Below are 27,668 nucleotides of genomic sequence, written 5' to 3'. Positions count from 1 at the left end.
AGAGAGAGAGAGAGAGAGAGAGAGAGAGAGAGAGAGAGAGAGAGAGAGACATGGAAGAAGGGAGGGAGGAGAAAGGAGGAGGATAGAAAGGGATGAAGAACAAAAGGAAGGAGGGAAAGTTGCAAATGTATATTTTTTCACATAGGAAAACTACAGTGCACACAGAGACAAACCCAAACTCATGAGCTGAGGAGCACAGGACGAGCAGCCTGGATCTAGGCCTGGGGCTTAGCTCTTACCTCACTTCCCTGGTTCTGATGTGTTATCCTCTCCTGCCTTCTCCTGACAAAAGGGCTGAAGATCCTGCTTGAGCCACCAGCTTCATGTCATCCCCATAGCCTCATAGCGTTGCGCCACTTCACAGAGCCTCCAGGAAGGAGTTAAGTCACCACTTCCAAGCTTTTATTTGAGAAGAGTGACAATACCCAGAAGGAGGAGAGCTAGGGCCTCCCCGAGGAAATAACCGAACAATTTGATTTAATCGTGACAGTTTTCTATAGTGGCTAGAGGTGGAGAGAGGTGCAAGAGACTAATTGCTTCTAGGAACAATAAGAAAAGGGCAGAACAGAGCTGAGTTAATTAACACTGGCTCTGCCCATCTCTGCCTCTCCCCACCCCCACTTTCTCTGTGGAATGCTTCCTCCTCCGTGTCCAGGTGGAAGGACTGCGGTGGCTAGTCACCTCCCTCTAGTCTTGACATGAAAGCTATTTTCTGTGTGCTCTTTAGCCTCAGTTTCCACTTCTGAAAAATGAGACGAATAAGAGAGTAGCTATCTCCAGAGAGAGAGAGAGAGCCTTTTAACCCCACTTCATTCTAGCAATCAAGACTCTATGGCTCTTGGAAGATTATTAATAAGAGAAAAGAGCCATCATCATTTTTATGAAATCCCACTGGACAGAGTACAAATTCTGTTCTTATATTCTTTGGAATGGAGGAAACGTAGGTGGCACGTGCCAGGCTACCTTGTCACCAGCATCCCTGAGAGCAGACCCTTCTTTTTTATCATAAGAGGGGTGGTCAGGGGCTGGCCCAACTTCCTTGGGTTCCCATGTAGAAACTCCATCTTTCTTGACCTCAGACAGCATGCTGTCTGCTGTGACCATGCTGTCCTCTAGATGGCATTGGACAATGTATGTCTGCCTAATGTTTGAGTGGTTTCGGGGCTGGGGGGTGAAATATCCCAGGTCTTTGGTGGGACTGCCATAGGGAAATGTCTATGTATATAGCAGTCCTTCTCTGCAGGTCTTTTGTCCATTCAGCTTCAGCCCCTTCCACTATGGGTCTGCATCAGTGCTAGGGGTCTGACTTCTGCTCTGATGGTATCCCTACATGGTACATGTACTATCCATGTCTGTCTGTGGATAGGGAGGTCATTTGTACCCTTTTTAGAACATTAAAGAGAAAGAGCATTAAGAATTTCAACCAGGAGCAAGGTAGAGGTATACCCTGGATGTCACACAAGAGCCTTGGACACAGCAGGCATGAATGTAAAACCTAAGAGCCCAACCTTTCCTGTGGAGTAAGCTATTTCTTCTACAACATGACAGCTATAAGTTCACTCCTGTGGCCATCTTCTAAGGTTTCGGAGCCAGAGACCACTAGTCAGGAGCCTCTGTGTCCACTCCACTCAATATGTCATCTCTAACCACAACAGTGACACATGAAACATCCACCACCAGATTATTTTTGCTCTGTTCTGCATAGGGCCAAGTACTCCAATAACTATGCCTGACATGCTCTGAGGTTTCAAGACTAGGCAGAGGTAACACAGAGGTCAAAGCAGATCTACTGGCTCCAAAGCCCACACTCTTTCTGCCTCTGGGGATTTGTGCTAGCCTCCTATTCTTCTTCCTAGTCTAAGACAACAGCAAAGGAATTCTTCAGTCATGCAGCCAAAGTTGGCAATCATAAATTTTGAGGGGAACCATTTATTCATACAAAGGACATGAAGTCCAAGGGGCCTATTGGATAAAGCACAGTCACTACTAGAAGCATAGGCCTGGAAACCCACTGTGTGAAGGAGAAGGAACAAAAGAGAGATCAGTGAAGGCGTAATGCTACCTTAAGTTAGGGGGAAGATGAGAAAATAATTCCAGACTTGCCAGCCCTCAGAACTGCAGCACCATAGGTCAGAACAGAAGAGAAAATGTTGACTATCCTAATGGTATACATGCCGTCTTGCACCCAGGCTGGCCTAGAGTATTTGATCCATTGCCTGAGCCTCCGATGTACTGGGATTATGGGCAGTTATCACAGTGATCAACTTCATTAAAATGAAACCAGCCTTTGCATACACTGAGTATATCAGCATAGCACGTGAAACTTTCTCAGGAGTTTCCAAGGACTCTCTCTGGGTACAAGTGATATCATAGGCAGATGCATAAGTTTCTGATATACACATCTCAGGAGTCTCCACTCTTGTCTTATGTACATGAATTTGTTTTGTGCTTCAAAGCCAGTCCAGACTCAAAGCACCACAGGAGTGTATGCAGAGCAGGGTTTCCACTAGTTCAGGTCCCCACTTGCTGGCTGTTTGTCCTCAGGACACCTCTTTCTCCTCTTCTGGGCCTCCATATTCTATTCTGTCTCCCAATTTGAAATACAAAAGTATGCTCCACAGAGTTGTTTGGGAAATCAATTGCTATGAATAAATAAAGGAAGAATGAACCTGTTTGATGATTGGTAGCCAAAAAAGTGCCAATAGCAGGCCCTTTGGTGTGCCAGAGTCATTAACTCACCGTGCTAGCTGAGCAAATCACTTGCCCTTTTTGGGCAGCATTGCCTCGTCTACCCCACCTCCATCCCTAAGGCATGACTGATCTACCTGAGACTTGTTCAGTGATGCCTGGGGTCTGACAATTTGCCTCAGGGAAAATAAGAGCTGTCACTGGGGTTTAGTGCCGGGCCTCCTTTGAGAATCTGGCAGGATTTCCTGGGGCACCCCACCACATCCTGGCCTCAATTGGCAGGTGTCTCACCCCAAATGGGTGTAGCAAGACAACCAGGGCAGCCTGCCTTGTGACCCTTCCATTCCTTGTTCACTGCTCAGTCCTGCTGTCCATTTCTGTTTCCTGCACAGAGAGGGCTGGACCAATACATCTGTCTCCTAGGGCACCAAGTAAAGTCAAAACCTACACAGCCATGGTGGTAACCTGGGATCCAGCCATTTTATGCCTAACTCACAGCCTGAGTATAAAACTCCTGCTGAGAGAATGACTTGGGGTCCTTCTGGGCATGTCAATCCATATCTCATGGGCTGCAGGAGGCCACAGATAGCTATGAGTGTAGTTAAAACTTACTTCAAACATAACTCTTTTTTCTTGATTGCATGGTTTTTTAGCATAATTATAGGCATTTCTTTACACAATGCCTTATAACGTGGGAAGCATTTAACATGTCTAGTCCAATATGGCTCAAGCCTGTTGTTTTGAACACATTTTTTTTGAAGGAAATTTTCTCAGGAGTTTAGTATACAAAGAAGATCAAGGCAAGTTGCTGTTGACTTCTCATCTCACATGGAGATTTGTGAAATGTAGGTCCAATTATAGGAGAAGGAGCCAGAGAGACGTTCAGGGAGATGCTAGCATGTGCACAGGAATCTGAGACCCAACACTAGAAGTGCTGTGATTTCTTCACAACATCACATTTCCAAACAAAAGTTCTTTTTGCTTCTCATTCATGCATGTGACTCACTGTTACTCACAAACTTACCATCAAGATAGAAATCTGAGATCTGCTCAATGTAATATGCACAGATCATGGCCCCATCCTTATGAGTCAGCCTGGCTAGGATCTCAGGTCAAGTAGGACTCAGACAGATGTTCTCTCACAAGAGTCCAGGACAACCATCACAAGAGACTGCTCTGGGTGCTGCCTCAAGCTGGACTCTGACTCTAAGCTGTTAACTGAGTGTTGGGTCATGACTGTCCCCTTGTTGACTGATTTCTTTATTGTTTTCTCTCTCAGCCCAAGAATATATTCCTCAAGGGTATCAGAAGCAGATGAAAACAAAAGCCACAGTGTGCCAGCCAGCCAGAGTCACTTGCAGTTCTTGGCCATCTTTAGCAATTAGTGCTGAGAAATTCTCTAGTTTGAAGTGTTTGACAACTTCTGTGATGTAGAATGTCATGCTATGACCTAGTATTGATTGTAAGCCTCCCCTGGATTGTAAGCCCAGTGGACCTCCAAGCAGTACCAGCTAGCACTGGGCAGCTGAAACAGCCTAAAAAAGTGACAAAAATTCATTAGCATATATTTATTATACAGTGTGATTGGTTCATACTGCATCCATTGAAGTATATCAAGTGCTTTGATGCTTTGACTATATTTACTTCTATTACCCTCTCCTTTCCTTTCATTTCTCCAATTATAGTCCCCTCTACCTTCATGGCCTACATATATATATATATATATATATATATATATATATATATATATGCACATGTGTGGGTATACATGTGTAGGTATGTGTTGTGAGGGGGAAGAGAGACAACACATACACACACAGAGTGAGAGAGAGAAAAAGAGATAGATAGATAGGGAGAGAGAGAGAGAGACTGAGAAAGAGATCTAGATTCCACACAAGAAGAAAATTGTAATATTTGTCTTTCTGAGTCTGGCTTATTTTGCTAATATCCTAATCTCAAGTTGCATTTTCCAAATATAGCATAATCTCATTCATCTTTACAGCTGAATAAAACTGTAGGTTGTGTGGATGAATGGACGTACACAGCATGTTCTTCACTGTTCTGTTGACAAACATCTAGGCTTGTTCCTTGTTGTCTTGACCATTGTGTATACTCCTGCGGTAAACATGGATATGCAGATATCCATGTTATTTGCTGACTTGGAGTCCTTGGGCCCACTCTCAGGTATAGTTACACTTTTATCTTTTTGAGGATGCTCTATATTGATATACATATCAGTTGGACAGTTTTATATTCCCACCAATGAATGAACAAACCTTCCTCCTAACTATCAATCTATATGGAAGCCCTCCTGCCTGCAGACATACTCCTTAGTTTTCAAAGGAAAAGAGACACTGGGCTCAATGAGCAGCCACTGTATGGAAGGACTCCATTATGCTTAAAATACCCAGAGAGTTCAAGTGACAAATGAGGAACCTAAGTCAGGGAAGGGGTCAACTTTTAGGGCATACTGTAGCTCACTCTTGACTCTAACTCTGTCAGTCATGTTGATCCCAGAAGAGGAGCATGCCAGTGATTTATGAACTTGGTTTGCTTGAGATACTCTGCAGAAGGAGTGGAAGCCTGCTGTGTCTGCTGTGTCTGACCACAGGGAAACCAATTCCCACTGCACAGTGCCTTACCAGAGATCTGGTTCTTGGACTCAGAGTACTATAGACTCTGTTGTGAAATCATCTGAAGGGTGACTACAATTCTGTCATGAAGATGAGTTAGACTAGTTTCCCCTGAATTTTACTTTCCACTCATTACATCTTTAGCACCCATAGTGGGCCAGCTGAAACCGGTGGTGGGCAAGCCACTATCCTTCCTTGATAGACCATCTGCTACTTCATAAAAAGTAGGCAGACCAGATGGAGGACACTCTGTGCTCATCACAGGCTGAGACGGATGCTTATGAGTTTCAGAGGCCTAACCCACAGCAAGACTGGTTATGGGCAAGAGTGAACATACACAGAGGACTTCTGATGTCTCTGTATTCAAAATACTATCTCCCTTGACCTTCACAAATCCATGTGGCATGTGATGTTTAATTCAGACTTTTGTCATTTTTCAGGAAACTGAGACAAGAGAAATTGCTCAACTTATCTTGTACTGGAGAGCTACTCAGAAGTAGGGGCAGGCAGTGAACCCAGACCTCTACCTCCAAAGCTGGCTGCCACCTCAGATACCCTTGAGCATTACCAAATGGCAGTGTGTGGCCTGAAGCAATACCACTCCAGGACAACTTTCTCAGGATAAATACAAGTACTCTCAATTAAAACAGAAAGGATGATCCTTCATATCTGGTGCCTAATACATGCACAATAATTAGGTGTAATAAGTAAAGATGTAAATTCTGCTAGGAATGTAAAATTCTTGGTCTGGTATGAAAGATATCTGCTTTTAGGGTAGGGGAACCCTAGCCAGAAGAATTGTCACATTCCTTTGAGACTCTCTGAGTCTTTTCCACTTCATCTGCCCACCACATATACCCAGCCTTCTAGCATGGCCCAAAGCTGTCTGCTGCTTAGAGAACTGAGACTCCCCATGGCTAACAACAGAAGTAAGACACTATGTCCTTGATACCAGGTGTATAGCTGTAGTTACTGTATGTATGGAGTTACTGTAGTCAAATATGCTCCTTCCTGAATCACTCTGGGATGGGAGGAAGTGGTTGGGACATGATGTACTTAATTCCGTTTCAGAAGCTTGGGGTGAGAGAGGAAGGAAGTTGGCCCCATAGTATGACTCCAGTATGTGTGTACTGAGGGAACAGATATATAGATGAAAGGATGGGTGAGTGAATGGATGGATATACTGGTAGGTGGATGGGTGGATGATACTGTAGGTAGATTGACATATGAGTGGATGGATGAATTGGTGGGTAGAGGGATGGATAGAAGGAAGGAACGAATGAACAAATGAAGAAAAGAGGGAAGGAAGGAAAGAGGAAAGGAAAGATGGATGGATGGATGGATGGATGGATGGATGGATGGATGGAAAGATGGGTGGGTGGGTGGGTTGGTAGATGATAGATGGATGGACAGACAGACACTTATAACAAGAGGTACCCATATGTCTACCCCTCAGGTGACTAACAAGTGGTTTGGTCTGATTTGCTGAAGATTCTTAATGAGACTTTTCTATCCAAGTTCATGGCAGAACTGTAGTAAATAAGTTCCTACTTAATAGGAAATAAGACATTACCACTCAACCATCTCTATGAGTCTATAAGCTAGAGGAAGGTGGTCTGAAATAAGTTACTTAGGAATTTAAGGACATTATGTCATCTGCAGCTTCCCCAGCCCAGAGACACAGAGAGGTTTCTCTCTGTTAGGAACAAGTTCCATTTGTTGAGATAGACACCTACTGATGAATCTTCCTTCTGTCCAGAGGAGCAACAGCAGAAATTTGTCTTTAGAAAAGAAAGAAGGAGCCCCATGTCTTTGCTTTATAGTTTGACCTTACCATATTTACCATATTTATGGCTAGACATTTTCTGCTGGAAATATCTGTATAATTAGGCAGGCTTCACCTGGCTAGGAATGGTATTAAAACGGCCACTTAGCTACATGCTGCATATAATGTGCACGTCTTATAAACATCACAGAAATTGAGCTTCTTCTGACAAAAGAAAAAAGAAGCAGAATTTCAGAGAAGCAACAGAATTTGCCCAGAGGCACATAGTCCTTTGGTGACAAACCTGAAATGCCTTCCTAGGCACTCTAATCCTAAATCTGTTTAAAACGGAGATATCCAAGTAGATTTCAGTGTGGCTGTCCCACAAATTATCACTACACTTCTAGAGTGTGCTAAGGATCTTGAATAGCATCCTATAACTGGAAAATACGTTCCAACAGAACTTGCTAGAACTCCCATGCCTCCCACTGCAACACAGCTCAGTTGAATAGCCTTGCAACTCAGCATCTTCTAGCAACCCTCAAAAGGACAATCTGCAGACCATGGGATGTGAAATACAAAAGCACCACTGTCAACAAAACCTTTGTCTGTAGTCCTTTGCACACACCAAGACTCTTCCTTCTCCAATGAAGGCGCTTAGAGCTCTTAGTTGCTTGCATCTCCCAACAAGCTAGATGACTCGAACACCTCAGTTAAACATTCTGAGCTTCCTTTTTCACTAGTCAAAAGCAAAGAACAACTGTAGACTTGACAGTGCTGTTCTGAAGTTTGACTGAAAGTAACTTATTATTATATGTATCACAGTCACTCTGCACAGCAGATATCTATCTGTTAAGATTCCATTCAGAGCCCCCCAGGCAGGCCGCTCTGAAGGTTCAGCCCAGATTATGCTGATACCAGTTTCTCTCAATATGCAGGTACGGTACCCACTTAATATGCACCATGGCACATTGCCATGAATTCTGAATTTCCAACATTTCTTTCATTTATAACATTTCACGATTTCAGAATTTATATGCATAGAATGTTGGTATTCTCTTTAGCCCTCTGTCTCCCATCTGCCTACTTCCTGTTTAGATAATTGTCAATTATCTGTATCCCTTGCCCAGGAAGATTCTAACTACCAGCCTCCGAATGGCTCTGCTAGTGCCATCCAAGGCCCTCTGCACTTTTAGACATATGTCTGGCTGACAGCCCTCACTGGGCACCTACTGTGTGCCTGGGTCTATGTTGGTCATGTGCATATGCTACCTTAGTTCATCTAAGGAACCTCTGGGTGACATAGGCAGCATTGTTTCCATTCCATAGATAAGAGCACAGAGGTCTACAGTAGTTTAAATGACTTGCTCCAGGTGACTTGCTCAAGGCGACATAGCTGTCACATCCTAGCTGTCTCTTGTGTCAGATTGCCCCTGGCAGGAAAACAGGCTGCCCACCACCCCTGGTCCAGCACTGTTTCCTTTATATGGACTTTCTCAGCATCCTTTGAGCATTCACAGTGCTGAGGCAGTTCTTCACCAGGACTATTCCCTGCTCAATTTCAGGGGTCCCTCGCTGGCTCCCCCAAAGCCCAGTCTTAACAGCTGTATCTCCAGAGGGCTCCTAAAGTCTCTCCTGTCCCTGTCCCAGCCACAGTTCCATAAATACCTTCAGATGCAGAACATGGTCTCTCCTGAGAGAGGGTCAATGGATCACCAGCTCTCCATCAGCTGCTGCTGCTCCAGGTTGAGTGGGTCACACAGGCTCTGGAGGGAGTGCAGGCAAAGCCCATGTTATCAAGCAGACTGTAGAGCTGTAGTTGCTAAAGGGCCTCACACTTCCTCTGCTGAAACAAGGAAGGCAAAGGCAAGGGGCTGGTAGGAGGGCAGGTTCCTGTTTTCACTAACCCGCAAAGCAGACTTCTCTCTGCAAGGACGATGGGGAAGAGAAGGGATGTGTTAATTCCTTTGCAGAGCACTTGAGAATGTAGCCAGCTTGGTTGTAAATGGCCAGGGCTTATAGAAACACACTTTTTTCCCTCTCTCTTTCTAATTAAAAGGCAGATGAAGCTGTGAATTTGCTCATTTAATCCCCAGAGCCTACTGGGCCCAAGGAGGCTGAGGATAGCTCACTGCAGCTTTTCTTTCCAGAGTTTCTTCATTTTTAGAGCTCTCTTGAGTCACTACAGAAAGGACCCAGAGTAGTCTCTGGAGCTGTGCTCTGCTAAAGGCCAGTTTCAGTTGCCAGGGACCGAAGACAGGGACAGCTACTCCTATGCATAGCAGAGCTTTCCCGGCAGCGTGCCTGAGCACAGAACCTGCCTCCATGAGGCACTGCTAGAAGAAATGAAAAAGGCTCTTTAGACAGAGCTTAACAGACAAAGAGGGAGTGGTGCCAGATTGGGGCAAGGTGTGATCCTGGAGGGAGCCCAGATTTAAGGAGAAAGTACCAGAAGCAACCAGGTTGCCCTGAAGAAGTCATTTTAACTGGAGCCCTCCATGTTCTCATCTGTCAAATGGAGAGACACCCAGGCCCACACAGATGATTGTCACAAGGTGGCCAGTGTTCTACGACACAATGATGATAGACAGCTATATGGAAGAAGGCTCTAGGGAATATGTGTGCTGACTTATATTTAAGGGAGTATCATTCTAAAACAGTTCACTAAAACAAAGCTATTCAAGAGGAAGGGGGAGGGAGAGTGCAGTTAGGCAACTTCCATGAGGACTCAGATGACAGTGGATGTGCACACACTACTCTCTTTCAAATTTTCCCATGGTGTGAAATTAAAATATGAAGTGACTTTATATAATATGTTGTTATATATGCAGTAAATATCATTTCATAATGTGCGAGTCTGCAGCAAGGAAACCTATGGCCGTGCTGCTGTGTGGGAGAGAAGCCTATTTCTAATGAGAAAAAGACAGACAATAGTGCCCACAAGCTGCTCTCTGCCATTCCCATTTCCAAAGTTGAAAACCCCTCAGAGAGTTCTGTGATTTCCCACAGTCAACAGCTGGCCTCCACAGAGCCAGAGCAGAGTCTGGGGCCTGTGACCCAAGGACCCCACCCAACGAGTCCAATGCAGAAACTCAAGAGAGTCATTTAGAAACCTTGCTGGGTGTCCTTTGCAAATATAAATTACAAGCAGTGGGGCAGCATCTAAATTTAGTACTTGTTGTGTACTAGACAGATTCAGCTGGCTTGTGAAAAGCCAGCTCTGTGCAGAGCATGCTGGGAAGGTACAGGCAGATGGTTTAAGAACTTTGTAGAAGTGGCCTCAGTGAGGAAGAGCAAGCAAGTGTAATCAGCTGAAGTGGGGCTTTCCCCACATGCACCGAGGAGTGACAGAGCTCTAGAGGGAGGGACATTCAGAGAGACAGGAGTGGGGGGGACAACTTTTTAGCACCAATGCAGTACCCTTCCTGCTTGAATGAATTCATTCCTATCACTGGCATTTCTTCATTTAACATGGCTGGCTCATCCAGTCACTGTGATTCAACCAAGATATTAAACCAATGGTGTCCCGCCCTCCTTGAGCCTTGCTTATCAGAGCCATTGGGTAGAGACCTAGAGGGCAGCCCACATTTATGGTGCTGCTCTAAAGGAGATGCAGTGAGTACTGGGGCAGAGGTCCACAGACAGTGGTGGTTGGGGACAAGGTATATGTGGGGGGTCATTGAGTTGTTACTTTAGGTGTCAGATAGGCTCAGAACAAGCCAGGGTGAGAGGTTCACATAGAAGAAACTACTGTTGTGAATATGGAAGTCTGAGGAATGTCAGTGGCAGAGAGAGAGAAGCAATGAGTAGAATCCCCGTCTTGAACTCAGACTCCACAGGGTCAAAGCCTGTGGGAGGACAGAGGTCCTTCAGAGGAAAACCATGTTAATTTGCCTCAAAGGCCTCTTCTTCTCCTCTGGAAGTGCCCAGAATGCCCTTCTGTGGTCTATCTTCCCCCACTGTACCTCAGCAGTAATCCACCGTCCTCCCCTAATCCACTGACTATGAGAACACTGTCATTTATTCAGGCATGCGTTTTGAGATTCATTCACTCCTTCACCAGCCTGCTGTAGCACTCCATATGTGCCAGGCACTGTGTGTGCTCAGCACCGTGTACTAGCAACATGAGGCCATGTCTACAAGGGGACACCCAGTAAAATGTTCTTTCCAGTTGCCCAGATCCAGCACAAAATGGGTCATCACTCCCTGATGCTGAACACTAGGTGGGACTGCAAACTTCTATGCCCATTCAGAGTAGACAGCAAGATGACATAGCTAGATCCACTCATCTTCATCCTTGAGGAGTTTATAATCTAGTAAAGAAGACAGGTGCATCTGCTAAAATCCATAGTCTAAAAGCAGATGTAAAAAGGGCGGGAGCTGGAGAACAACCCAGAAGACTCCTGGGCTCCAGCTCTACAGTGCACTGAGATTTAGCAGAATAAGGCTATTCTACAGTGCAGGTTCCTTCAAGGTCTTTAATGCCTGGAGTCAACACAGAAGCTAAAGGTAGGTAGGTGTCGGCTTTCCAGGAGCCTCAAGTGTGTGTGGTCAGCCAGTCTGAGCTATATTAGCAAATGACAACTGCCTCTCAAGAGGTCATAATTTAGGTCCACAAAGGCACTCAAGCCATCTGTGTCAGGTTTCCAGAGGGCTTTGCAAATTAATTAGCCATCAGTTCCACAGATAAACTGCCACAGGGAGAAGGCAAGCTGTTAGCCATGAGTGAGCCAAGGATCACTTCAGTGAAGTGAGGCGGTGTGGTTTCTACCTTTGCTATAAGGGGACAAGATCCCCTGTCATGGGTCAGCTGTCACAATCCCCAGCTGGAGCTGGCAGCCTTCTAACTGGAACAATTCAAAGCTCATTTCTTTGGATTCAGTTCTCCTGGAGGCTTTGGGCTCAGCAAGAGATATGCTGTAAAGCAATTTGGTGTTTCCTGGCAGGCATGTGAGACTATCAGTAGGTCCCAAGTCTGGAAAGTTCAGGGTTTATTTTTCCTTCTTTCCACATAAATGTTGAGAAATATAGTTGATGAGGAATCCAAGCTTAAGAGCCAGGTAGCGTCCATTCAGTAAAAAGAATTAGGTACTAGTGTACTAGGTTAGGCAGTTCAAAAGCACTTAGATGCCTTTTCTACCTGTGGGGACATCCTTCCTCCTGCAGATGTATAGTCCTCCTGTGCTACCCAGAGCTCACCTGTTCCCTGTAGATCTCAGAGCTCCCCTAACTCCCTCTTTGACACTCTCAGGAGCTGTATTTGCAACACAGGCATCAACAGATGGAGTCCAGATAGCTAAAGGCAGGGCTATATGACCTTGTGGAGACTTCTAAGACTCTCACAGAGCATAATATAATATTTCTTGCTCGTGAGGACTCATGGGGAAGTATACATAAATTTACTAGTGTGCTATGAAAATATCAAAGACCCTTTTATGTGGATCCTTGGACAAACCAAATTGGGTCTGATATGTGGACACTGAAGGCAGTGAGTCTAACATAGCCACTGAACCTACCCTGAAGAGGTGGCCCACAAGTATCCATTGAATAAATGCAGGAAAAAGACTGTGGCTGGGGAACAAGAGCATTTGTATTTATTTCCTCTTAGCCTGTCTTTCTCATGTGGGACGGGTAGGCAGTTCTATGTCTCAGGAGGTGCTAGTTCTGCTTTGGGATTGACTTCGTGTTAGAGAAGTGGCCTGTGGGGAGATCTGAAAACCATTTCCAAACCTGTGTGTGTCATCAGGCACTGTCTTTGCAGGAAGACTCCTGTGACTTTAGTTCCTCAGCAAAAGAAAAAAAGTAGAAGTTCATCCCTATGGCCCACTCTGCTCAGGAGGGTTGCAGAAGTACCCTGACTCACTAGAATCCTGTCCTGTCCTTGCTCAATTAAACTCACTAATGTGCCTCCAGGGCTTGTGTGGTTCTCAGCTCCACATGAGTGATTTACTAACTTCTAAATGTGTTAGCCTAAAAGCCACCATCTTTCCTAGATCGGACTCAGACATTTATCTGTTGAAATCGTTGTGATGGAGCCTCTGTGGGGTAGTTCAGGGCAAAGCTATGGAGAGACAGGGCTGCCACTTGATCAACCCTCTAGAGCTAACCTTGAGTCGAAGAGGGGACAGGAGAAAAGCAGAATATCTCAGCATGATGGGGGCTCTGGTGTAGAGGGTTATGAGGAGAAACAGCTGGCAAGGCTTTGGTGATCAAGGCTAACCAGGGGTTGATGTTTTCAGGAGACCCTGAAAAGCTGGAGAATTTGATACAGCTAGACATCTGAGGGTCTCATGGGATGTTTGCTCTGCACCTCTTTATCAAATCCTGTTTTTGTAGGATGACTACATCTTTGTCTTGTCTGGAGCTGAAAATGATGGCAGTACTGGCCACTGACAGTTACCTTTGCTCTTTGACTCATTCTCTGTCCTGCTCAAATCTACTAGAACAGGCTAATGAGTAAGCCCGTCTGTGTCCCCTTCTTCCAATAATGTTCCTATTCCTATAGTCCTGGGCATTCCATGAATACTCAACCAGGGTCTTGTGGATTATGGCATGTGGCATTAGGAAGGATGAAGGATGGTAGCCATGATGGTGGTGTCTGTCTGAAGCCCAACAGTTGCCATAGCAATCTGTACCTATCCAAGGTCAAATGGTTTGCTGACTTGCCTGCTACTATCAACAGAGCAGAACCCCTGGATGAGGGTATCCTCCTGGCTCCCATCTTTTCCCCAGTGTCTCTTTAACTTTTGATTAGTCACTCCTAACTCTGGATCATGTACCTAAAGCAAAAAGCTGGAAGTGATTTATCAGGATACTCATAGTCATAAACTGTTTCCATAGCTAACTCAGCAAATATGTACGTGTATATAAATAAGCTAAAAAAGTGACATTTCTTAAATAATATCGATAGATGCATACTCCAGACCCTTCACACTGTCTGTGGGTATCCTATTTGGAAGATGAATACTGACAGATACCAAAGAGGAAATGGATTGTTTCTAAGCAGGAGTCTTGAAAATGTTTTTGAAATCTTAAGAACAAGGCTATTAGGACGTCTTCCCATGAGAAGGGCATTCATGGTAAGGGAATGCTGGGGGTTGTTGGGCCTCACAGACAGCATTTTTTAAGCGTGTCTAATAAGACCAGTTTCCAGCTCTGTAGTCCTGACTTGCAGACACCATCAGTTCCAAGAGGCAGGGACAGTAAGCAGTCAGTGTGATACAGTGTCCGTGTAGAACAAGTCGATGCTCACAGGGAGGAAGGGGCTGAGAAGATTGAGGGAATGAGTTTCAAAAAGAGAGAAAAGAAGCTGCCTTCCCCCAGATCTCTAAAGACCTTAAGGCCTTAATCATGTTCTGCTACTCTGGATTCCCTGGGGCATCTTTGTGCAGAAGTTTCTGGAATTAGCCCCATAATAGAGTGACTCCCAGCAGCAACAAAGACCTGTACTGGGATCTCGAAGCAGCTGGCTGCCTGGCTGGTGATAAGGCCACTGTGCTCAGCTTCCTGAGACTGTCCCAGGAAGACCTTGGCATCATTCTGCCCCAGTACCCTCATCTCATGAGTAACCATGCCAAAGTAACTGGACAGACACCTCTGGGTGTTTCAAACAGTACAAAATGAGACTCAGATCCATAGAAGGATTATTATCAAACTTACAGAAATCCCACCTCATGCTCTCCTAGGATATCTGATGTTCCACTTCCGCATGACAAGATTTTATAGTCAGAAGAAAAGAAAGGTCGAAGCTGACTTTGATATTATTTAAGTCACTGACACCCAGGCAGAACCAGCTGGATAGGTGTAAAATTATCAGTCAGGGTCAGCTCAGTATGCACTGATCCATGACTAATTGCAACAGCAGTGGGAGACCGTGGAAATAGCCCCGGTTGAGATGAAACTCTAATGCTAATCACCTCTGTTAGACTAGAGCAGTGCTTCTCAACCTAACACGTGTGACCTGTTTATACAGTTCTTCATGCTGTGGTGGCCCCCAGCCATATAATTATTTTTGTTGACACCTCATAACTGTAATCGTGCTACTGTTATGAATCATAATGTAAATATCTGTTCCTTTTAGTCTTAACACAGACTTAGTCTTGGTCTTAGGCAATCCCTATGAAAGAGTCATTTAACCCCAAAGGGATCACAACCTATAGGTTAAGAATCATTGGACTAGAGAATTGTCCACCATTTTAAAATTATAGTTTGAGCATCAATAGGAATATCAATAGTAGACGTCTATATGGAGAATTTTTATAGATTACATCTTTTCATACCTGTGATTTCATTTGATTTTCACAAGAATTCTGAGTTATTGCTTAGATTATCTGAAAATGCTGGTACTATTTACAGGAAACTTGGTATTCATAAGCCCTTTCATGATGCCTTAAAATTTTTCTTCTAACAAATATATAAGTAAGGTATTTTTCTTACCCTTACTTTAAGTGCTAGCCCCCAAAAAATCCTGAAGCCTCATCAGTGAGGATTAGACTTGAATTTTAGCTGATGGCCTCATAGGCCATGCTCTCGATGCTTCTCTAGTGACATTGTTATATACCCATTTAACAGATGAAGAAACTAATAAACAAAGAAAGAAATTGCCGTGTTATGAGAAGGTTTTTAAAAGAGCCTCCAACCTGAAAGTCCATTTTCCAATTAATCTTCCTATATCTCTTCAAAATAACAATAATTTATACTTGCTTTCATCTGACAGATTTGAATGTCATGATAGGAAATAAATTTCAAGGATAGAGTAAACATGGAGGTGCAAAATTATGTATGTTCTTCTTGTAGAATCCATCATAGCCTTAGCAAGAGACCACACGCCTGCCCAGGGTAGCATTTGAAGTAAGACTCTGCTTGAGTGGGGAGCTCGGAGACTCTCAGTGCCCTCATCCTGGTGGGAGCTGGGCTCAGACCATGAAATGAGGAAGTGAGCTCTGCCAGGGAAGTGCCAAGCCCATCTGAACACACAGACTATGGGGACAGATGTCTCAAACAGGCACAGGAAGCTAGAACCACAGGCTACAATTCAATGGCTCAACAGACAGCCGCAGGAATAAAGAGACAGTCTCCCTCAGTCATTCATTCTGTCTCCTGTAGCGTGTAGATATCCCTGTTAGAGGAGGGCATCTTCTCTACCCACTCTAGGTAACCTCTGCCTTTCTGTCCAGCATTACCTCCAGTCTGTTGGATAGGTCATTAAAGTTGTGAACAGTTCCAACAGGCTCCAGCTGGTTCTTCTATATTCCCAAGGCCTATTGTCCCATCAGACCATGCTCCACACATATACTTCCTAGGGCAGAAAAGGTTTTGTATCTTGAGTCATAGTCTTCTTGTTAAGAGACAGACAAGCAAATCTCAGATCCCAACTGTAAAACTAAGAAAATGTACATCTCCTACACAGCTACCCATAAGTGGCATGTGGCTAGGCCTTCCTAGAAAAGTATTAAAAACTGAACAATGACAGAAAGTGTTGAATCACAGTTTAGCTTCCCCCTTGCCACCCAGAGATCCAGCAGTCTCAGGGATGGATAGCTAGACTCAGAAATGAATGACAGGAAGAAGCAAGAAGGATACTTTGAAATTCTTGCTCTGAAGTCAGCTGTGAAGAGCTGTATAGGACCATGTGTGTGGAGAAAGTGTTCTTTGGCAGCAGTGGAGGCAGGTCCTGGGGCTGTACTTTAAGTCTTCTTAATGATGGGGTACACATCCCACCTCAGCTGTCAGTAAGGTGGCATTTTTCAAGTGTGACACCTTGGTCTGGGAAGTCAGTAATTTTTAACTGCCATGCACTTAAATGGATTCTGACAGTCAGTAGGTGATGGAGCCAATTAAACATGACATGTTTAACAGATGGCAACGGGTGTTTTGTCAAGTCTTTGAGATGTGGAGGAATAAATGCAAATCCCATTCCGGAGGGGTAAAGCCCACACTGATCGTGTCAACTTCCACACAAAACAAATGTCCAGGAAGGGGTCACTGGGGTCTTTGAGGTTTTTATTGGAGCCTGTCCCCTCACCCAGACCCTGCTCCTATGAGTTTTTGTCCCACCTCACCACTTGTTTCCCTGTGAAGTGGCCTTCAGTGGCCTTAGGCATACCATTTACTTGTGGCTTTATTCATGTGACAAGTGCAAATGACTGCTGTCCCAAGGCAAGGATCAGTTGCACTACAGTGTGGAATCAGCTTTTAAAATATGGCCTAAATGCTTTTCTGATTGCAACTGCAGTGACAGTCATGGAGACAATAAAACTGTTGAAATTATAAGGAGCTGGTGAAACTCTACAACAGGCCCTTTAGGAGTGGGTGAGGCTCTGGCAATTGGTAAAGTTGAAATAGCTATGCGATATTGGAGTAGGGGCAGGTAATAGGGTGAAGAATTGGAATAGACTGCTTAAGAATCTCACCTGAATTCTGCCAACTACTGGAGCAGTGCGTTGTCATGGAAAAGCACACTGGAATAAAAATACTTGGGTCTCAGCCTCTCCTGCTGGGTACCAAGAGCATCTTAGATGCTCTTCCTGCATCTATGGAAATTTTAGGGATGAAGTGGGGCATATACAGAAGAACATCAGAATAAATAGTATTTGCTTCTCTTCTAAGAAGGGTCTGGAGTATTTAGGAGAGGTTCCGTAGCTAATGGGTCCGTACTGAGCAGAATGCAGAGAGGTTGTAAACGTTTGCCAAGAGACTTCAGAGGACAGTGTTCTGTCCGTGTGTCCTTCCCAGTCTGTAGTCAAGAATCTTCTTTACAGAGCCCCACGTAAGTCTGGCCTCCGTCATGCACACCTGACTGACACAGGGGAAGAAAGATCCCATATCATCTCCCTGCTCCCTGAAAACCCTTGTAAGCCTCTTCCTTACTGGCTGCCACCTGTCAGCCACTCATAATGAGAAGAGAATTCATGAAGTGCTGTGATACGGTGAAGCTGCTCTTAGTGGGAGGCGGTAGATCATGGGGGAAGCTAAAGGCTTTTAAACTTGAACTGTTATTACAAGTCTCAAGATCTCATACATCTCACCTCCTCCTTCTGGACTGTGTTCTCCCAATCTGTAAAGTGGGTAGGGGTTGCTAATCTGCAGAGGTTTGTTGCTGAGATCACAGAATAAAAATGTATATAAATTAATGTCCTAGCTCTTAAGAGGCTGATTATGAAGGCTGAATGTCTTTTACTTTCCATGTGACTATATGCATATGTACACACATGTACATGTACACTTAGTGACCTTCAAATTCTACATACAAAAGTGCCCTTGGTTTTGGTTTGCCTCAGTTTCCACTCTGTTCCTGTTAGAAAGAGCACATTAGATCACTACCATCTGACAGGCAAAGGACACTGAGCAATAGTAAGCCACACCTTGACTCTTCCCACCCAAGTCCCATAGCCTAAGTAAAACCAAGAACACTGATTCCAAGAAAAGAAAAAGAAAAGAGAAGTGATCTATGACTTTGTAGGTTATAGTTTCAAGATGGAAGTTACATTAACTATTGTCAGTACTCATGTTTAAATTTTTCCAAAACTGAAGTGCTAAAGACTACAGTAAGACTCATGGTCCCAGGAATCAAGCAAAGAGACGACTCTGGGTTAAAGGCATATAAGAGAATGTTAACACAGACTTGGATAGGAACCATTTTTGAAAGTCTCTTTGCTATAGTTGCTAGGTCTGTCTCCAGGTTCTCCTTGCCTCTCAGAAGCATACTTCAATTCCAGTGTCCATGGAATTCAGTGACAGGCTCAGGCTTGGGTGCATTTCCAGGAAAAGAAAGACATGGAGCAGTGGACACACTCTCTGGCTCTGATCTCTACTCAGATTCCCTGGTCCACTCAGAAGCCTAGGCTCGGTTCCTGCCTCAGACGCTCCCTCTAGCTCCTCCAACTCCTCCAGCTCCTCCAGCTCCTCCAGCTCCTCCAGCTCCTCCAGCTCCTCCAGCTCCTCCAGCTCCATTAGCACTAAGAGTACCAAACAGAATCCTGCCCTTTGCCTCAGTTCACTTCTGCCCTACATGTCTATAGGAAATGGGTGTTTTACATATGGCTCTAGGCCAGTGGTGGAAAAATCACTTCACTGCTCTGCCTTCAGTAGCCCATGTCCCTGAGGCACTCATAATCAGTCATTGCTCAAAGGCCTGCTGTGTGCTCAAGCCATTTCAGCATGACCATGTACAGATGTAGGCAGTGATATTCTTAAACACTTAAAATCTGTCCAAAATCCTGGAGGGCTTCTTGTAGCTATAGATGCCTGCCCTGCACCCTAGGGCCCGTTTGCTCATGGTGACTCCTCTCACCTGGCTGTCATTGACTTGTCTTCTGATCTTCTCAGCATCTTCTATGCAGAGTCCTCTCATCCTCCTAGAAAGCCCACTTATATCCCCATCCATTCTGTGTGTTGGCTCCCTCCTTTAACATATATGTAGCTCTTTTTAGAGATGCTGGGATCTTTAGACCCCAGATTTTTTTCTTCAACATTTCCAACCTATTGCCATCCTTGTCACTCCCCCATGAGTAGTCACCTGCCAGTCCAGTGTCCCTTTCTGCTCATTTTCTCAAAGTCCTCTGAAGTCCTGCCTCTCTGCAGAGTTCTACAAGCATACAGATGCCCTGCACCCCCTCCCTGGAGTTCTCCGTGCATAAGAATTCTAGCCTTTTTCCTGATCCCAATAGCGGAGGGTCACTCCGATGTGTAGACTGGTAAATCCAGTCTGCATTTTAAAAACCAGCCTGAGGACATAAGATTCTTTCCATAAAATTAGACTCAAAATACTTTTAGGTGGATCTTTCTTGAGTAGCAAATGATGCCTGAATTCACTGGAGCCCATAACTCAGCGGGAGCTGGCAGTGCTCCTCAGGGTGTTTCAGTGCTGTGGAGTCATATCTGCTTCCTCTCAGCAGGAAGCTGGATCACACATTGCATTGTGGGAAAGAAACCCATAGTTAATTCCATTCTTGATAATTAGCATTCACATTCACTTCGTCCTGATTACAGTAGAAGGATTTTTTTTTTTTTGCATCATTGTTTCGTATCTTCTTCAGAGCCATTGATCACAGGACCCTTCCATGCAAAATGGGAACTGACAAAATACCAGGCCTCACTGGAACCAAAACCTCAGTCTGTTTATAAGGCCAGGCCTGCATACTGGGTATTGGCCCTGCTTCTCAGGGTAGGGACCAAGGCCATAAACTAGCCTGCTAATGCATAGCAGCTAGAGTGTGGAGCTGTAGGTGACTGCCTGGGATGTACCTCATGCTTGTCCCTTCCCAGCTGTGAGTCATGGAGTGCACAGCTTCACTTCTGCCAACTTCCTGACACCTCTAGAATGAGGATCCATGGGCTATTCTGAATATGATATGCAGAAGTGTACCTAACTCTTCTGCTTTTTGTCTGTCTCTGAGCTGAGGCGGCCACAGCCCATGTAACCTGGCCACTGACTGGTGAGGGGGTAGGTGTGGGTTTCCCAGCTTTTCCTTCCCTGAGGAGTTTCTACCTCACAGCAAGGATACAAGTAAAGAAGAACTGAGGCACAGGAAGGAGATAGAGCAGACCTCTCGGGACTCTCTTCCTGCAAAAGAATATTGTTCTTCAAGGCAAGGGCAACAGGGCATGCCTGGGACAGCAAGATTGCCACACAGAAAAAAATGTGCCTCTGTTGCATTGTCAGATAATAACTTCTTCAAGGACGGTTGAGAGGGAGTCTTCTTGGGCACACTGAAGTCACAGTTTCTGAACAACACCATCAGAGTGACAGAGTTGGAATTCTGGTCTAGTCCCTTTCCTCTAAATTCAGGCTTTCCCCGCCAGGCTCTGATCATCAAGGACCACCAGCTGTAAGTCCTAATAAATGTCCCCCAATGAGGGGACAGCCTGTTTAACTGCTGATTTTCCACAACGAACAAGATTTCAGAAAGATTGATCACACCAAAAAGAAAGAGGAAAGTTCTCTAAGGTATCTTACAGTGTCAGTGAAGCCCACGCCTTTACCCACTTCCTCCGCATATCAAGAACCCCAGCTATTTATAGCTAGCAGAAATACTGAAAACATCAGAGGCCCACCCTGAAATCCTCATGTCCTCAGGCATTCCTGTAGGCTACTGGTTCTCAATCAGTGGGACCTTTGGGAGGAAGGGGGTGACAATCAAATGACCCTTTCACAGGAGTTGCCTAAAAACATCTGCATAACAGGTGTTTATATTACTATGCACAACAGTAGCAAAATTACAGTTATGAAGTAGCCATAAAAATAATTTTAGAGTTGGGGGTGACCACAACAAGAGGAGCTCTATTAAGGGGTTGCGACAGTAAGAAGGTTGAGAACCAGTGCTGTAGGAAGGTTGACAACCGTTGCTAGGGTTACTTGCCACCACCCCACCCCCACACCGCAGCACAGAAGACAGGGCTGAAGTGTGAATACCTCCAGTGTGAGTACAATTCTGTTCCAAGAACATACCAAGTGTTTTTTCAAAAACAGCTAGCCACTTGGTTGATTTATGTACAGAACTAAATCAAGGGTGTAAAACACACACTCAGGGTAAGTCACCCACTGTGCTTCATTATCATCTCTGCACTCCAGGCCCTGGCTGGCTGCACGTTTGACCTGTACCTCTGTTGATCCTCTTGAGGAGCCTAGCGGATCCTCTCTTGTTTGTAGACGCTGATGCCCAGAGGAGTGTATTTTGCACATCTTGCAGGAGGCACCAGCAGGCTGAGTTTGGTATACAAAACACAGACAAAACCTCCTTCTGCTGCCTCACACTATCTTGTGTCTGCAGCCCAGGCTCTCTGGCCTTATCTGTACCATTCAGAGATGATGGAAGCACTGATGATTGGTCATCAGGCTATATATAGCTACTAGGCTTTCAGTCCTCTTCCTCCCCCCCCTTCTGCCCACCCTGTGGTCTTTCCTGTTCCTCTGATGAGTTTCCCACTGTTTGCTTGGCCTCAGGCTCTGGTCACAGGTCCCTCTAAGGACAAAGAAGCAGACATCAATATGGTATAAGTATAAGACTCTCCCATCAGAAGCCTCTCGGGTATGTGTGAGAGTCTGCCTCACAGTGACTGAGTACTTGACCCTTGCACTTAGCTTTCTGGTGTACCTCTTATTAACAATGGGCTCCTCAGAGAAGTTGGCCACTTGTGCTAGAGAAATAATCCCAGGTGTCCCATCCTCATACTCATGCAAAGTAACCTGCAGAGGCTCAGTGACAGGATTGCTGAGTTCTAGGTGTGTCCTGTCTGGTTGTATGTCTGACCAGGCACCAACTTCTCTGTACCTTATATACCTCTGTGAAACCTGGAATGATGGTGTCTTCCAGGAGGCCTCTATTTTCACATTCAACTACATCTTAGAATCAGGAAACCTTGCTATTTAAGGAGCTCACACTAAGGAGAGGAGGTAGATATAGCTGTATCTTGCATAGTGCTTTTACCCGAAGCTTTTCCAGTCGGTATTCAGAACTATCACCGTTGACCTCAATATACTTCTTTACCTGCATAGATAGCATCCTTACTTCACAGATAAGGAAACCAAGTTTTGCACTGACCTGTTCAAGTTTACACAGCATACTGTTATGCATAAGTCAACCTTGACATTCATACATGTTGGATATCAAAGAATCCCATGTGTCTGCTTATGGAAGAAGCTGCAGGACTCTGCTAAGACCTGAGGGTCCTAAGCAGCAGCCAAAGGTGTATAGACTGTCAGCCCAACCCCTGCTCTTTCTTTTCCAGGGAGGCTCTGCACTGTCCCCAGCTGCAATTATCAGCCCAGATAGGGCCCAACAGCAAGCTGCAGCCTTGGCCAAGGAGGTTGGATGCCCTACCTCATCCATCCAGGAAGTGGTATCCTGCCTCCGCCAGAAGCCTGCCAACATTCTCAATGATGCTCAGACCAAGGTGGGCACTGGTATGCAGGTTGGGGAGAGACAGTGACAGTCTCTTGTCTTTACAAATGGAAGGCCAAGGCCTAACAAGGAGATGTGATGATCATCTCCACCAAGCTACACACTCAGTGCATGACCAACTAAAGATAAGTTTGTCTCCCGAGTCCCAGTCCTTACAGGAGCCACAGGCTACAAAGGAACATGCAAGGCTGCTGTTGAAAGACATGTTTCTCTGTCATTTGGATGTCTTATGTACACAGTGAAACCTCTAATGGAGACAGAGTTGAGAGATGAAATGAAATAGAACTTGAGAAGGGTCACACCCCATGCTAGGACCATAGAGGCACAAGATCAGATCACAGGCCCTTAGATCAACAGCTGGGCATCCATTTCTACCAGTAAAGACCTTGTTCTCAGCTTGAGTTTCTGGTTGCCTCTGACGTTGGTAAAGGAGGCTTGAGCAGGCTTGATCCTCATAATGAATCTGGACCCTAAGATGTGGATGAAGTCTTGTCCTTCTCTTCACCTATATGGGCTGTGCTGTTTAGTGTCACTTGCTATTGACACTGACTGTAAGCACTTCTTCTTCTTCCTGTTCCGCCTGGGAACCTCTTGTTGCTTCAGCCAAGGGACTCTGGGAGGGTTTCCTGGGGGCTAAGAATTGCTGAGGGAAGGGATATGCTGCCTAGCCACTATCACTGTCAAAGTGTGTCCTGGTTGCCTGTTGTCCTGTTCATTTGACCCTTGCTTTCCATTAGAGCCCAGCTGGAGTTAGAACCTGAGCATTTATATTTTAGATCCCACTAAGCAAAGCAATATAAAAGTCCTACAAAGACAGATTGTGAGGCAGTATGAGACAGAATTATGGGGCTCCCGAGGTAAAGAAGAACCAGGTTCCATCTTGCAGAGTTCCTTCCACAGGGGCTTTTCTGATCTCTGTCCCTCTTTGCTACAATTGTCAACTTCAGCTGCACAGCTGACACTGAAGTTGCAGTTTTCTTAAAGGAAACTAAACTGCACACAAGTCATGGCCTTCTTTCTCACCCTGCAGCTCCTGGCTGTGAGTGGCCCTTTCCACTACTGGGGCCCTGTGGTCGATGGCCAGTACCTACGTGAACTTCCATCCAGAAGGTTGAAGAGACCTCTGCCAGTTAAGGTGGATCTACTCATAGGAGGTTCTCAGGATGATGGGCTTATCAACAGGGCAAAGGCTGTGAAGGTAGGTAAACGGAAGAAGGGCAAGGCCTCTGCAGCCTTCTGCTGAAATACTAGGTCAGGAACTACTGACTATTTCTCTAGCTGACAGAGGACTGTGTACCAAGTTTATAGGAGCCTGAAGGTAGTCATGGGGGAAGTTGGGGTCAGAATTAAGATACTTACAAGAGATGACTAATACCCATGAATTGCAGCTGTGAATAAGTCACCACGAAGAGCTTAGCATAGAAGCTGAACAGTTCTCAGCCTCAGGGACACCTCACCATAAGCAAAAAGTGCAGCCCTTCCACAACATGTGTTAATTGTTGCAGGAAAAAAAGTGGGAAGAAATCCAGATGTCTGGTTGACTAAATTAAGATACACTCAACTGCTAAATATTATGAAGCTATTAAAACCGTGAGCCTGATCTCTCCGTGTGCTTGAGAGATGCTTGTGATAGGCTGCTAAGTTGAAAGCAAAAATGTAGAGACAAATGGAGTTGAGTTAGCACTCGTGTTTAAGAAGCAAGTATATGCATGCATGTAAACATATGTATTTGTGCATTTTTTCATGAGAGAATCATAGTGTGGACAGATACACCAAGTAGTTAACACTGATCTGCCTCAGTTGTAAAGCAGAATGGCTTAATCTCTGCTTCTGTTCTCTCCACAAACACGATAAGTCACATGGAATATAACCTGTTCCCTGCTGTCTGTGTGAGAACACATGTGGTCTTTGGGTAAGAGACACTGTCCTCATAACACTAGCTCTGGAAACATGCTGAATACTCATCCTATCTCTCAGTCATGAAAGGAGGAAGAGGTTCTATCAGACTCTCAGTTTACAGTTCATCTCAGACAGGGAACATGGAGAGGTGAGGGCCATGCTAGTAGGTGCTTCCTACACCACCTCTAGTAGTTGAAGTTCTGCCACCAGTGACAGAGGTAGCCTCCTGCTGGTAGATATGAGCTCAGTGCAGGTCCAATTCCTCAATTATCCTAGCAAAGCATAAGAAGACTGCTTGCCTATGTGGCTGCTGGGGGCTCGCCCTCCCTAGCACCATTTCAGTGGTGTTTTGGGAACTTTCTGTCATTGCCAACAGACTAGCAGACCAGGAATCCTTCCCCAGTGCAGTAGTATTTCAATTCTCCTTGAGTTATCCAAGGTGTAGGTAAAATTCCCTTTGTTCACTCATAAAGGAACATGGCGGCATATGGCAGGAGGCTCACTGTTAAACCAGCCCTGCTGGGATGGTCTGCATGCCCTGGAGGCCAGAACAGAGAAGCCAGGGCACATGTTCATGCCTTTCCAACCCCCACCCACTGGTAGCTAGGCCTTGGAACATTGCTCACTGGTCACCCATTTCTGTCTCTCTGGTCACCTGTCTCTGACTTGAGTTCTTGTGGACTCTCGTGTCTGCTGAGCATACCTGGTCACTGCTTGCCTAGAAGATGGAATGATAGAAGCAGTGTTTGATAGAACCCCAGAGCCCTGATCTCTATACCAGTCCCTGATGAGAGGGAGCATACACCTCTAGACTAGCTATCCATTCAGACTTTCCCCTGCTTGAGCCCAGACTGCTACCAGAGCCAACAGACTGCTGACCATTTTTACTTAGATGCCTATAGCTCCTCATCCTTAGTTCATAGGGAACTGCTGGGGCCACCCGTGTCCACACTCCAACTCACATACCCACTACAATCCTCCCAGGGCATGCCAGTTTTCAAGCTTAGCAATGGTGGCATGAGCATTCGTCTCACTTTCTCTCAATCTACAACCCTTCTATCAGCCAGTCGTCTCTCCAGGAGTCAGAGCTGTGTTCTGATCATGGGCCCCAGAGATCTGTTTAACAGAATCTGAATTTACTCCCTTTTATGTCCTCCCTGGTCACCTTGAATGGCCATAGCAATTTCATGTCTTCGATGTTCCTTAGCTAGGCTTAAGGGTGTAATGTGTGCTCTTTCCTCTCCTAGAACATGTGCTGTTTGTTCTCTCTCCTCAAGCTTCACAGGTCTTATTTTATTTGGGGTCATTCTTGAGACCATAAACCCAGAAAATCAGCATGTCTAGCTGAGCAGGGTACACAGCAGGAATATATAGTTGCACCTACTTGCTAGTGAAAGTGGACAAGTCAACTTATGGTGTTCCAGGTGTAGGGGTGGTTATGGTGGACATCACTGCCAATTGAATTTCTGCCCGCTAAGAGGTAATGGCCAGATCAGAACATAGATCATCAACAAGCCAAGCATGTAGGAATGGATATATGCATGCTATGTGGAGAGACGAGCCTCACAGCCCTGAAGACAAGAGGTAGGGTGAGGAGCGTTACCCACAGTGGCACTGCAGCTGGGTGACAAATGAGTGAGAACAGAACAGATCTCCTTCCTTGGCCTTCTGTCAGAAAAACAGGAGAAAGTCCTGGATGTCTTCTGACTGTAGTCTGAAGCATTTGCCTTCCCCAGAACCTGAGACTTAGTTTCTCTATCTGCAAATTGGGAGAATTTTCAAGGAGATCCTGCTGAATATGCCCAGAGAACACACATACTCCACTGTCAAGAAAACAGTTGGACCTGAATCAATGATAGATATTTGTATACTTAACTCATTAGTAAAATAGTTAACGGCCCTGGTACCAAGAAGAAATACAAAGAACTTAGAGCCACTGAATTGTCTGACCTCGGGCCAGTGTTCCAAATCACAGCAAAAGTGCACACAGACACTAAAACAGACACACGCATTTCTTCCTCATAGCAGCTACAGAAATGGCAGCTGGAGAAAAGCCCCCAAACACACACCATCCAGGGAAGGAATAGGTGCATCCTAACCCTCATTCAGACCTAAGGACTAACCATCCCCTCAGCACAGACCACCAAATACCCTTAGACCAACGAGGGTGGGTGGGAAGGACTTCATCAAATCCTAAAGACTCTTACCCCTGCCACCCAGGCCACCATGGTCCCCCCAAGGAGTCCTCATGACACCCAAAGACATACCTGCAGAGCATGGGGGCCACACAGATGCCTAGGAAGGGAGAAAGCCTCCGCTTGCTTAGAACGATCTTATTTCAGAAGTCGAAGCATTCTATTGAAATTCTTCACTGGTCTCTGAGATGAGGAGTTAGCCCCCTCCCTCCGCCTGACTGCTGAAGTTGACAGTCTGTCTGCATTAACCAAGATTAAATTTGCATTATCAAAAGCAGTTTTGTTCCAAGATTCACAGTTCTGCTTCCCCTCCAAGCATCTCTGAGGAAGACAAGAAAAATCCCAAAGCTTAGTATAGCTTTCTTGTGCCCTGGGCTTGGCTAGGAGTTGGCCTCATTCAAGAGCAGGTGCAGTGGGGGCCTGTGGAGGGGGGGTATGTCTGAGAGTTGGAAAGCTGCACCTGGCAGCCAAGTTGCTGGCATGAGCCCTGGTGCAGCAGTATCAAATCCTTGCTAGCAGCTCATAGTAAGAGGTGGGTACAGGAATTCTCTCTCTCTCTCTCTCTCTCTCTCTCTCTCTCTCTCTC

The 27,668-nt window shown here is 45.3% G+C and overlaps 2 protein-coding genes across 5 annotated transcripts in view; one reads left to right on the top strand and one right to left on the bottom strand.

Moving 5' to 3' along the window:
* Positions 1–27,668, bottom strand: part of Sla (Src like adaptor) — a 72,001-nt gene that overhangs the window by 22,769 nt on the left and 21,564 nt on the right. The window contains exon 2 of one of the 2 annotated variants that reach the window (XM_028773220.1): positions 8,755–9,012. The gene's annotated coding sequence lies outside the window, so the exon portion shown is untranslated. The remainder of the gene's footprint in view (positions 1–8,754; positions 9,013–27,668) is intronic. The other variant, XM_028773221.1, reaches the window with a different exon arrangement.
* Positions 1–27,668, top strand: part of Tg (thyroglobulin) — a 174,413-nt gene that overhangs the window by 129,489 nt on the left and 17,256 nt on the right. For all 3 annotated transcript variants that reach the window (XM_028773217.1, XM_028773215.1, XM_028773216.1), the window contains 2 exons: positions 22,816–22,980; positions 24,019–24,186. In XM_028773217.1, the coding sequence (XP_028629050.1) occupies positions 22,816–22,980; positions 24,019–24,186 (333 nt within the window). The remainder of the gene's footprint in view (positions 1–22,815; positions 22,981–24,018; positions 24,187–27,668) is intronic.

The sequence above is a fragment of the Grammomys surdaster genome, unplaced genomic scaffold (assembly GCF_004785775.1).
Source record: "Grammomys surdaster isolate TR1022 unplaced genomic scaffold, NIH_TR_1.0 224, whole genome shotgun sequence".
Taxonomy (NCBI): Eukaryota; Metazoa; Chordata; class Mammalia; order Rodentia; family Muridae; genus Grammomys; species Grammomys surdaster.
The sequence above is the reverse complement of the archived record's forward strand: the minus strand, read 5'-3'. Positions and strand labels throughout refer to the sequence as shown.